Below are 12,027 nucleotides of genomic sequence, written 5' to 3'. Positions count from 1 at the left end.
AAATTTTTTTTTTTTTTTTATTGCCTTTGTAGGCAGACGGGCATACGGCCCACCTGATGGTGAGTGGTTACCGTCGCCCATGGACTTCAGCAATGCAAGGGGCAGAGCCAAGTCGCTGCCTACCGCAAGAAGAGCAAGTTCCGAAGAGATTTTGTCGGTAGCCTTTTTCCCGAAATATCTAAACAGAATGTCTAAATATGTTTTGATGACATATTTTAAAGAGGTATTTATGATTAGTGTCATGATGAATAGATTCCGACCGAAAAATTGTGTCCGATATTTCGGATTCAAATAAATTAAGTGTATAATCTATGTTTCGGATGAGGGCTCCATAATGAATTTAAATATATATAGATAATAGTTTTGGGGCATCGACTTTCTTGAGATCCTATAAAATATGTTTTAATTATTATTTTTGTATGTTTTAAGCTTGATAAAATCAGAAATTTTATATAAGCAATCATATTAAATCGATATCACAGTCAATAAATAATGTACAACCCAAAACAGACGGCCGACCTGACGTGACAATGACATTTGGCGCGCTAAACATGGCGGATTTTCGGCCTCATTAGACGGAGACGGAGACATTTACGTATATTCATGTTTCATTTTATGTACGCACTGAAATACTGTTATATTGTTTTCCTGCGAATTAAAGTGCTGAGTAAGAACGAGATAGATATATGTTTATGTGGGTACCTTCAAAATGGGTGCTATTTATATAAGCAATTGTACGTATAGAACAATATGTCGTGTCCCTACTATATAGGTCTATGGTTCAAACTCAAATCAAACACCGGTCAACAAAGAGGGTTTGACAAGTTTTGAATAAGCATTAAATTGATCAACAATGCTGTCCCCTGTTAAAATCAGCTTCAAATATTTACAGTACGCTATAGTAGAATTATTTTGTCTGTGCAGTTTGGGTCATAAAAAATCGGAGCGGTGAAGCGAATATTTCGCTCTCTCTTCCACTCACGAGCCTTATGGACGGGCATAGTGATGCGCATTATTGTTGTCGATAAGCGTCATCGATAGCATATTTAGTTTTGTCATTTTGTGGTTTAGTGATAGAAATAAAAGAAAAAATTACTAATCAATCACTTACACCACATATCGTCGCAGTAATTTAACGAGAACGGCAGAAATTAACATTTTGTAACTATTCGGGATCTATTCTTATTTCAGTGAAAAATTTTAACATATTGTTGATAACAACACGTGCAAATATTATTTTGAATAAATTCTGCCGTTTTGATACAAAGTAAAGGAGTAGCTGTTGGGTTATTAAAGAAATTCAGAAAACGAATGCATAAAAACACATTTCTCTTCGACATAATGTAATATAATTTGCAGGTAAGCACAAATGGTAGGTAGGCACAAATGACTCTTAACATAACAATGTCTCACCACCTTTAGTATACCACCCCGACGCCGTGTATCTGCCTTCGATGACTCATTTGTTTTTATCGATAATGGCGTTGCGCCCGCGCAACACCACGCGCGCTCACCGCCCTAGCCGGGCTATGTTTTATGACCCAAACTGCACGGACAAAATAATTCTACTATAGTAATATAATAAAATTCAATGTAAAAATCATGCAACTTTGTTTTTTCGAGCACCATGAAAACTTTGGCTTGACGATTTTGATACTATAATAATCATTTATTTATTTTACGTAGCAATGTTCAACTGGCGGTTAATATGAGTACCTAATTTAGATTCTTATTACTCGCGGGCATTAGTGAATTCTCGCATGAAGCTCAAAGGTTTGATATTTTTTTGACATTTCGAGTCTTAGCATGAGAAAATGTAATTGAGAATTTGAGACGCTATCACGTGCCAGAATAAAACAATCCAATCGCGGCATTTCATTTTAAAAACAATGAAAATTGTCGTTATTAAGAAAACTTCAAAACAAAATACTAAAAAACTTTAAAATTGATTAAATCATTTATCGATTTACATAAACCTCTTAAGATCTCAAACTTTTTAATAGGTAGTGAAAAGTAAGATTTTTTTAACATGTAAACTAACATAATAATAAAAAAACACCTTCAGTAAAAAACACAAGATGTCGTCCTATGAAAATATAACACACACACTTAAGGTTGTGTACATTATGACATTGCGTCAATGAATAGATCATATTATTAGTAATTAACAGACATCATTAATTTTTTTTTTCTGCTATCCTATTTCACCTTCACACAAATATATCGAAGACGGCAGAGCGAGAAACATCAAATCTAATTTATTCGGGCTATTTCGGGCTCATAATGGTTAGCTTGTGATTGTTATTTATTACCACATCACCGAGAAAATTTCACTCAGAATTAAATAAGTTAATCACACTATTTTATAAGCACAATGTTTTGATAGTATACAGTATAGTATAATATTAACTACTGAGAAAGAAAAGGATGATAATTATATGCACTAGGAGATGGTAATTGTATTAAATTCCGAATATATTATTTTTAAGTTTTAAGTACATACAATAAAGTGCGCACGGAACTAGTTTGCCGCGCCTTAGGTGGCGACGGGTGAGGGGGTGGGTTGCCCACTGCTCGCAACGCACATGAGATTAGACGGTGATGACCAATCTCGAGATATCGTGAACTGTATCGTGAATTGTTCAATTATGGAAAAGAATGAATAAAAAACAATTGAACTATTTGAATTTTTAATTGTACCTATCTAATTACATATATTGTAATTAATAGTAAATTACTCTGACATCCTCTGAATCACTTGATTCTGAACTCTCTGAACTTGATCAGAATCATCTTGTAAGTTTATAATGATTTCGTCCATCATCACAAATCTCATATCATGATTCCAGTATTCTTGTTCGTTTTTTTGTACGTGGTCATCGCATTTTTGCCACTGCTCGGCAGAGAATTCGGAAAATAGCCTTGTTAGTATTGTAATTTTCTCGTTCAATGTAGCATTAATGTGATCTCTGGCCAGGCAATTTTTAATATTTGCCCACACAAGCTCGATCGGGTTGTGGTCTGGATGATATGGAGGTAGTCTTAGAACAGTATGACCTGCAGCTTTCAGAAGTTCATCAATTGTGTCATCATCATCATCATCATCATCATGATCATCATCAGCCTTTATCTGCCCACTGCTGGACATAGGCCTTCCCCAATGCCTTCCACATAATGCGGCCCTCCGCCTTCCGCATCCAACGACTTCTTTGTGTATATTTTTAATAATAAATATTAATGTAATAAATCGCGCGTGAGTGGTTGTCGAGTGACATTTAGAGACACGTGCGTATTCGAGTAAACGTAATTAAAGTTCAGTTATAAAACATCGAATTGTTGATGCTAATACCAAATAAAACGGAACTTTAATTTAATTTTTTTTATCCCGTATTAAAGTGTCACTTAAACAAAAAAGCCTTCCACCCCCGATATGAAAAAAAAATCAATGCTTAGAGAATAATGCATATAAATTCTGGCGCGTCAAGCTCTTTTTCTGAATTGCGATTTAAAATAGGCTAAGGTTTATAATCAGCCTTCAAGAGTATGAAATTTTGTGACGTGTTTTTTCCGGATATTCGCTGTTATCTTTTGAACTAGTAGACCAGGTGTATTTTGAGCTTTTATCCTATAAGCGCGTTAATGTCGCATTATTTATTTAAATTATATAATACTTATTATTTAGGAGAACCCACATGGTTGCAATCATCAGATACACCGACATTTTCAATTCATTGTTGTTCAGACGTAAAATAACACGACAGATAGCTATACAATAACTAATTTAATGCTTAAATGACTTTTAAAAATCACAACAAATCCACCAGATGAATCAGATTGGAACAGATACATTTTGTAAGGCGACTCCTTCTTCACTGACTTCAACTGACTTTATTGACATCATAGACCTATATAGTACTTCAGTGATTGACATTATCTATCTCTTAGGTTTATGCATAGACCTATATAGTAGGGATACGACATATTGTTCTATACGTACAGTACAATTGCTTATATAAATAGCACCCATTTTGAAGGCACACACATAAACATATATCTATCTCGTTCTTACTCAGCACTTTAACTCGCAGGAAAAAAAAAAAACAGTATTTCAGTGCGTACGTAAAATGAAACATGAATATACGTAAATGTCTCTGTCTCCGTCTAATGAGGCCGAAAATCCGCCATGCTTAGCGCGCCAAATGTCATTGTCACGTCAGTTCGGCCGTCTGTTTTGGGCAATGAAGTAGGAAACCTATGGAAATGAAACGTCAACCAAAATTTCGTGCCACTGTGACGTCATCTGGCCACAAAACATGGCGGCTTTAGTGCTGTACAAAAGATTTCAATGTTATCAGGTTTTATCGATAAACGTTCTTGGCTCATTTTATTTTAAATATTGTTGAGTATTATTTATTTGTAGAATTTATACTTTAATGGGAAGTAAGTAGGTATATTGTTATGTGCAAATATGATATGATTTAGATGGGTGAAATCTAAGACAAGTTCGTCCTTCGAATTTGCCAAGTAAACGATATGATGATTTTTAAAAGTTGCTACACTGATTTTATAAAGTTGTCATTTGTCGCAAAACATAAAGATATGGCGTAGTTCAAAGCCATCAGCCCATTTCTAGCATGCTAAATGTTATCGTATTTTGAGTACGTGTTTTTCTTAGACTATTACAATCTATTTTAATTGTTTTGCTGACTCTAAAGTCCGTAACATACTACCGCAGCGCACCCCAAGGAAGGTGCGCCGCACCATTTGAATCACTTTCGCTTGAGAGTGATTCAAATTTTAAACTTATCAAGGGACCGCGTGAAAAAAAAACACCTACAGAACATTTATTCATTAATTACAAACGTCATTCCTTGTGACTTCCTCTCTAAAATCACTTAATTATTAAATATTTAACAAATTTACAATAGTGTTTTACTCACTGCGGAATAAAACTATTTTATTTAAATAGTTCCGAAGAGATTTTGTCGGTAGCCTTTTTCCCGAAATATCTAAACAGAATGTCTAAATATGTTTTGATGACATATTTTAAAGTGGTATTTATGATTAGTGTCATGATCAATAGATTCCGACCGAAAAATGGATTTTTCGGATGAGGGCTCCATAATGAATTTAAATACATATAGATAATAGTTTTAGGGCATCGACTTTCTTGAGATCCTATAAAATACGTTTTAATTATTATTTTTGTATGTTTTAAGCATGATAAATTTTGAAATTTTATATAATCAATCATATTAAATCGATATCAAAGTCAATAAATAATGTACAACCCAAAACAGACGGCCGAACTGACGTGACAATGACATTTGGCGCGCTAAGCATGGCGGATTTTCGGCCTCATTAAACGGAGACGGAGATATTTACGTATATTCAGGTTTCATTTTATGTACGCACTGAAATACTGTTATATTGTTTTCCTGCGAGTTAAAGTGCTGAGTAAGAACGAGATAGATATATGTTTATGTATGTGCCTTCAAAATGGGTGCTATTTATTTATGCAATTGTACGTATAGAACAATATGTCGTGTCCCTACTGTCTATGGTTTTGGGTTGTACATTATTTATTGACTTTGATATCGATTTAATATGATTGCTTATATAAAATTTCTAATTTTATCATGCTTAAAACATACAAAAATAATAATTAAAACATATTTTATAGGATCTTAAGAAAGTCGATGCCCCAAAACGATTATCTATATATATTTAAATTCATTATGGAGCCCTCATCCGAAACATAGATTATACACTTAATATATTTGAATCCGAAATATCGGACGCCATTTTTCGGTCGGAATCTATTCATCATGACACTAATCATAAATACCTCTTTAAAATATGTCATCAAAACATATTTAGACATTCTGTTTAGATATTTCGGGAAAGAGGCTACCGAAAAAATCTCTTCGGAACTATTTAAATAAAATAGTTTTATTCCGCAGTGAGTAAAACACTATTGTAAATTCGTTAAATATTTATTAATTAAGTGATTTTAGAGAGGAAGTCACAAGGAATGACGTTTGTAATTTCATTAACGAATAAATGTTCTGTAGGTGTTTTTTTTTATCAGGCGGTCTCTTGATAAGTTTAAAATTTGCGTGCGGTACGGTAGTGCGGTGCACCTTCCTTGAGGTGCGCTGCGGTGGTGTGTTACGGACTTTAGAGTCAGCAAAACAATTAAAATAGATTGTAATAGTCTAAGAAAAACACGTACTCAAAATACGATAACATTCAGCATGCTAGAAATGGGCTGATGGCACTGTACTATGCCATATCTTTATGTTTTGCGGCAAACGACAACTTTATAAAATCAGTGTAGCAAATTTTAAAAATCGTCATATCGTTTACTTTGAAAATTTGAAGCACGAACTCGTCTTAGATTTCACATAATATCTAAATCAATCAGATCCAAAACAGACGGCCGACCTGACGTGACAATGACATTTGGCGCGCTAAACATGGCGGATTTTCGGCCTCATTAGACGGAGACGGAGACATTTACGATATTCATGTTTCATTTTATGTACGCACTGAAATACTGTTATATTGTTTTCCTGCGAGTTAAAGTGCTGAGTAAGAACGAGATAGATATATGTTTATGTGTGTGTGCCTTCAAAATGGGTGCTATTTATATAAGCAATTGTACGTATAGAACAACATGTCGTGTCCCTACTATATAGGTCTATGCTATATAGTACTTCAGTGATTGACATTATCTTCCTTGTGTTATAATGACATTGACAAGCAGCCTACATTGACTTTGAAGTTTTGTAAATTTGACAAAAGAAAGGATGAATGTTATCAAAGACGACATTGGCATTTGGTTCATTTAATTGCTATGCAGAAGACACTTGCGAAATAAATACGACTATTTTCATTTGTTAGTTTTAATAACTGATGATTCCTTGTGTCGCCCATGCTGACACTTGAAATGCTCAAAAATTAGTCAGAACCCAAATATCACACGATAAAAAACAACTTGCATACGTTCCGTCATGAATCAGGCAAGGCAAGGGTCACTACCCTTGCGTACGCGGCCCGTATGCACATAAACTGTCTCCAGGTCACCGAAGCACCGTGATAAGTGAGAAAGACGACCTTCACAACGATCTAAATTTAGAACCGATACGTAAGTAAGGTACTTTAAAGTAGCGTCAGATCGCTACTTCGATAAAGCGACGCGACATGATAATTCCTTATCGTGGCCACCACCTATTACTTATCTGACCTAGGCAAGGGGGCAATGCAAATGCGGCCGTCACACGAAACATGTTTTCTTTTTTCAGTGGATCTTGATTCCGATCCGGTGGTAAAATCTGCGAAGACTGCTCTTGCTAAGGCTAGAGTTAGCAACTCCTCTCAGGTGGGGCCTGTGAACTCACCTACACGTCCATGCGTAGCTGATATAGCCCCTTAGACTACTAGTGAATAGATAACGGAATAAAATAGTTATTTTAAAATACTTGGTTTGTTGCTTTTTTATAAAATAAATCTCAATAAATTATAATTTAGAACGGAATGTGGCTGTTCATTCGTTAACCTTTGCCCTTGAAATTACTGACAGTAAAAAAAGCATATCAAAATTCAAATCGTCAACCGCCATTTTCAATTATGGGTACAATTTATTATTAAATTTGTTTGAAAATATCTTATTTATGTAGTTGCGAAATATCTTTATTTGAGCATAACATTAATGAAAGTCGAACAAAATGAAGAATTCAAACAGTAAGTATTCAGTAATATGTATGAGCAAAACAAAAAGCAACATAAAAGCGCTAAAAAACCTTAAAAAATATATCTTAATTTATAAAGACATACCTAGCTTTGCTGTTTAAAAATACCACACGAACAAATGTTATTTTCTTAGATTTTGACGAATCGCAAAAGCCAAAATGGTAGGCGTCTGCTCTTGGATATGCATTGCATACATTTGCAAATATGAAATTCTAATGATTGATTCTGATTCCATGATCTTTGATTCTATGATTACCCTCATCTCAGGATAGTGTAGAGCACCTAATAATCCAGATTAATTTGAACAAATACATCTTAAAATAATCTAAGCATTATAATAATTGTTATTAAATCTAAATAAAAATAAAAATATTAAAATTGAGAACATATGCATATTTCAGAGTTAAAAGACCTTCAATTGACAATAGCTCGGATGCCTCTTCAACAATGCTGTGTGACTGTACTGCCCGAGTTTGGTGTGAAATGGAGGGAGGTATTTCGTGCGGTCAGATTGGCCAGACTGCCGATGACAGCGGCCAGTGTAGCCAGAGTACTGACCAGACACATTGCCAAGTCTCTAGAGGCTCATGAGTTAAACGATATATTGGCAAGACTAAAGTTGAAACGTAAGTATTTTGCGAATGATTGAAGAATTTGGTGTTGCTCTCTACGTGATCTTACAGCTCAACTACTTTTGAGTGATTGATGTGTACTTATTCTGACTATGAATCAATTGTCTAATCCTTATTGTAGCCATCACAATATATTGTCTTCTGCACAATGCTCCTCTGTCGGATCTAACTTAAAACAGAGTACACCAACCTTGGTTATTTGTCACCATTTCCTCCACAGACATGCACATAGAAAATTCTTACTTAGTTAGAGTTAGAATAGAAAATTTGTTGGATTGTCAAATGTACAGTTCATGAAATGCCAGGACCACATTCCAAAAGGGAAAAATGATCTCTGATTCTCCATATCCATATCTCTTTCTAGTCCATGAATATAGGAAAGATTAGAGCCAGGGCTAGTCTTTATTGTTTTATCGCTGATATCGAGAGGTAAAAGTGTATTTGGTTTAAGCGACGATTATGCAACTTTACAGGAGAGGCATTTAAAGTTTAAAACTTGAAAAAAATATCATAATAAAAATACTTCTTCAGCTATTTTAATGGGGTAATGGAACTTAAATTTTTAAACACCTAATTGTTGATGCGAATACTAGATAAAACAGCACTTTAATTTTGAAGATAAATATTGTGTATTAAGTGAAGATTTCATTCCTCTATATTATTATGTTCAATGCCCGTCCCACCTTTCAAAATGGTAACGATGTAGAGCTTTTAAGCCTATATAGATATCATGAAATCTATCTGTGCATGCTTATTCTATAAAAAAAACATTCTACCTCCATAAACAAGATTTAAACTAAACAACCTGAGTGAGTACTAATTATGTTACAAAACTCATCTATTTTCATTGCAGTAGTAGCGTCACAAAATCGGATGTGGCATGTTGTTAACATGTCCGAGCAGCACACCGCTGGGCCGATCACGGAATTAATAGAAAGTCTACCCGAGGTCATTGAGAATAATTTAAAGAAAGGAAAGCATCGGTTCACTAGGCCGGAGGTGATTGTTCTATTATTATTAAAGAAATATTTCATTGTGGTGCCTCTATGTTAAGGATTATCTCTGAAAATTTCTCTTAACTCTCTACATAAGTCTAAATATATAGATAACAGTGGTTTTCTCATATTTATGACTGTCAATAAGCAAATGTGATAAGATTGTGATCCGTCTGAACTGGATATGAGATCTATTGTGTTAAACAACTGTAATATTTTAATTGGGACACCAGTAATATACGCATAGGCATATTTGTTGTAGTTGCAAATAACAAAATGTAATTTTTTGTCAGTAGTGCTAAATAAATTTTATAAGCTACAGGTAAATTTGACATGCAATAATAGATTAGATTAAAATAATCTTAGCTGTGTCTCTGGTCTGACGAAGGAATCTTGACAGTGTGATTGTAATTTTTAAACAAACCCTTATGTTTTTTTAGGTGCAAACAAATTTGATAGGTGATCTGTTGTATATTAGTGTACAGCTGGTGTCAGACACTAAGGAAGGGAGCACGTTGTATGTCGCGACACCGCCTGGGGAAAGTGTCGCTCTCTTCAGTACACTTTCGATGTCTGCACAGATAAAAGCCTGTGTCGATGGTAAGTAGGCCCTCAAATGTTTCTGTTTAATATTAGATTAGCAGAATCGATCCTATTTAACAAATCAGTATTTCCCTTTTTTTTATTGCTTAGTTGGCTGGACGAGCTCATAGCCCACCTGATGTTAAGTGGTCATTGGAGCCCATAGACATCTACAACGTCACCTAGCTTGTGATATTAGTTCTAAGGTCTCAGTTTTTACAGTACAACAGCTGTCCTGCTTTTCAAAACGAAACGCATTACTGCTTCATGGTAGAAATAGGCAGGGTGTTGTTGGGGTTGTGTAATATATAGGAGTTAATTGAAAATTACAATGTTTTTCGATAAATTAACGCTTGGGCCGATCGTGCCTCTCTATCGCTTGTTCCATGCTCTCGCTTGCGCGCTCAGGCTCGGGCGGAACGTGACACTTTTTCGTGCGTGCAGCCGGTGTTCATAGATTATTATCATTACTGGGTGGTAGGACCTTTTGTGAGTCCGCGCGGGTAGGTACCACCGCCCTGCCTATTTCTGCCGTGAAGCAGTAATGCGTTTCGGTTTGAAGGGCGGGGCAGTCGTTGTAACTATACTGAGACCTTAGAACTGATATCTCAAGGTGTGGGGCGCATTTACGTCGTGGATGTCTATGGGCCCCAGTGGGCTGTGAGCTCGTCCACCTATATAAGCAATAAAAATAAATAAAAATAAAATTGAGTCCGAATCTGATTTATATTTTATTTCAACAGCTCTAGGTTACAGGAAGTATGAAGACGCGAAACTCCACGGCAAAGACATACCATCGTTGCTGCGCATCAATGATCGCGCGTGGAACGGAATGGCGCAGAACCTGGCCTCGGTGCCGGATTACGCGCCAAAACCGATCCTAACCTATAACGGGATCGATTACACGAACAGAACTTATGACGCGGAGTACATTGAGAATATTTTGGGGCCCGATCCTCCGTTACTGACGGATCTGACCATCAAAACATCGAAACCCTTCTTCGATGCGAGCATGCTCAATAAAAATATTAATATGAAGATAACGTTGAAGAGTGAGAATGTCGCGGAAACTTTAAAGAGTTGGGTGGTAAAGGGAGCTTTGGCTCCAACTTCGGAGTTCTTTCACATATTCCACAATATAAAATCGAATAATATTAGTCGTAACATTGACGATACAGATTAGTTTAGTGCGTGTTTTTTAACGTTCTCGATAGCGTAAAAGTTAACTTAAATTTGGGTGGAGTTGGAACAGCGCCCCTAGCGGCAAACGTAGGCAAACGTTCCGACTCCATACAAATTTGCATTAACTTTTTCGCTATCGAGAACGTTAAAAAACTCGCACTAAACACACTGTAATACGCCTTATAACACGGTAGTCTTATAACGCATTTTCGTATTACGCGATTTCAGTCTCTCGTATAACGCGGGTATGCCCCCATATAACGCGGGGATTTCGCATGTTATATTTCGGTACGTACTGTGAAATTTATAATTATTAGTACAGTTCATAATTAATTTCGCTTACCTACTTTTGCACATTGCGTCTATTGTGTTGTTGTAAAATGAAATTTTTAATTAATTTATTATATTTGTGTTCCTAGTTTTTGAATTGTAAATAAATTGGTAATATTGTATTATATTTGTACATAACGCGTTATATGGGGTCGCACATCGTAAAAGCGCGTTATGCGAGAATAGTCCTATAACGCGGAACTAATCTACCGTGTTATAGGGGGGAATTATTGGAATTGTAAATAAAAGTTTGTTTAATGAGAATTTTGTTGGTGTTTTATTTATTTAGTAATATAAATCTTTTGTTGTTTTTTTAGTCTATAAAATTTTTCAACCTTCGTATTTCTCAGTATACTGAGGGCTGTGACCTTTATTTTTGTTTGAACAATTGAAGACACGAGTGGATGAAAAGAGAATAAACTTTAGTTACTTGTACTTTTTCTTCGTACATAACATCATCACATACAATTTCTAAAAATAGCCTTTAAACCTGGAGTTTTAAGGTCTAATATGGTTTATAGGCACATAACGCCTTCATACAATGTAAAAAC

General features: G+C 35.3%; 1 protein-coding gene across 1 annotated transcript; it reads left to right on the top strand.

Annotated features, from left to right (window-relative positions):
• Positions 1-7,307: 7,307 nt before the first annotated feature.
• LOC114246650 (uncharacterized) lies at positions 7,308-11,740 on the top strand. The gene is made up of 5 exons (XM_028179293.2): positions 7,308-7,746; positions 8,157-8,381; positions 9,241-9,386; positions 9,823-9,982; positions 10,708-11,740. Exons 1-5 carry the CDS (start codon positions 7,731-7,733, stop codon positions 11,145-11,147), a joined length of 987 nt encoding a protein of 328 aa, XP_028035094.2. The 5' UTR covers positions 7,308-7,730; the 3' UTR covers positions 11,148-11,740.
• Positions 11,741-12,027: the final 287 nt, after the last annotated feature.

This window comes from Bombyx mandarina, chromosome 11 (genome assembly GCF_030267445.1).
Source record: "Bombyx mandarina strain Sakado chromosome 11, ASM3026744v2".
NCBI lineage: Eukaryota > Metazoa > Arthropoda > Insecta > Lepidoptera > Bombycidae > Bombyx > Bombyx mandarina.
The sequence above is the reverse complement of the archived record's forward strand: the minus strand, read 5'-3'. Positions and strand labels throughout refer to the sequence as shown.

What these genes read in the sequence shown, in the direction of transcription:
- LOC114246650 (XM_028179293.2), top strand. An exon ending in ATCGGTTCACTAGGCCGGAG is followed by an intron (nt 9,387 to 9,822) that starts GTGATTGTTCTA and finishes ATGTTTTTTTAG; the next exon opens with GTGCAAACAAATTTGATAGG. An exon ending in GATAAAAGCCTGTGTCGATG is followed by an intron (nt 9,983 to 10,707) that starts GTAAGTAGGCCC and finishes TTATTTCAACAG; the next exon opens with CTCTAGGTTACAGGAAGTAT.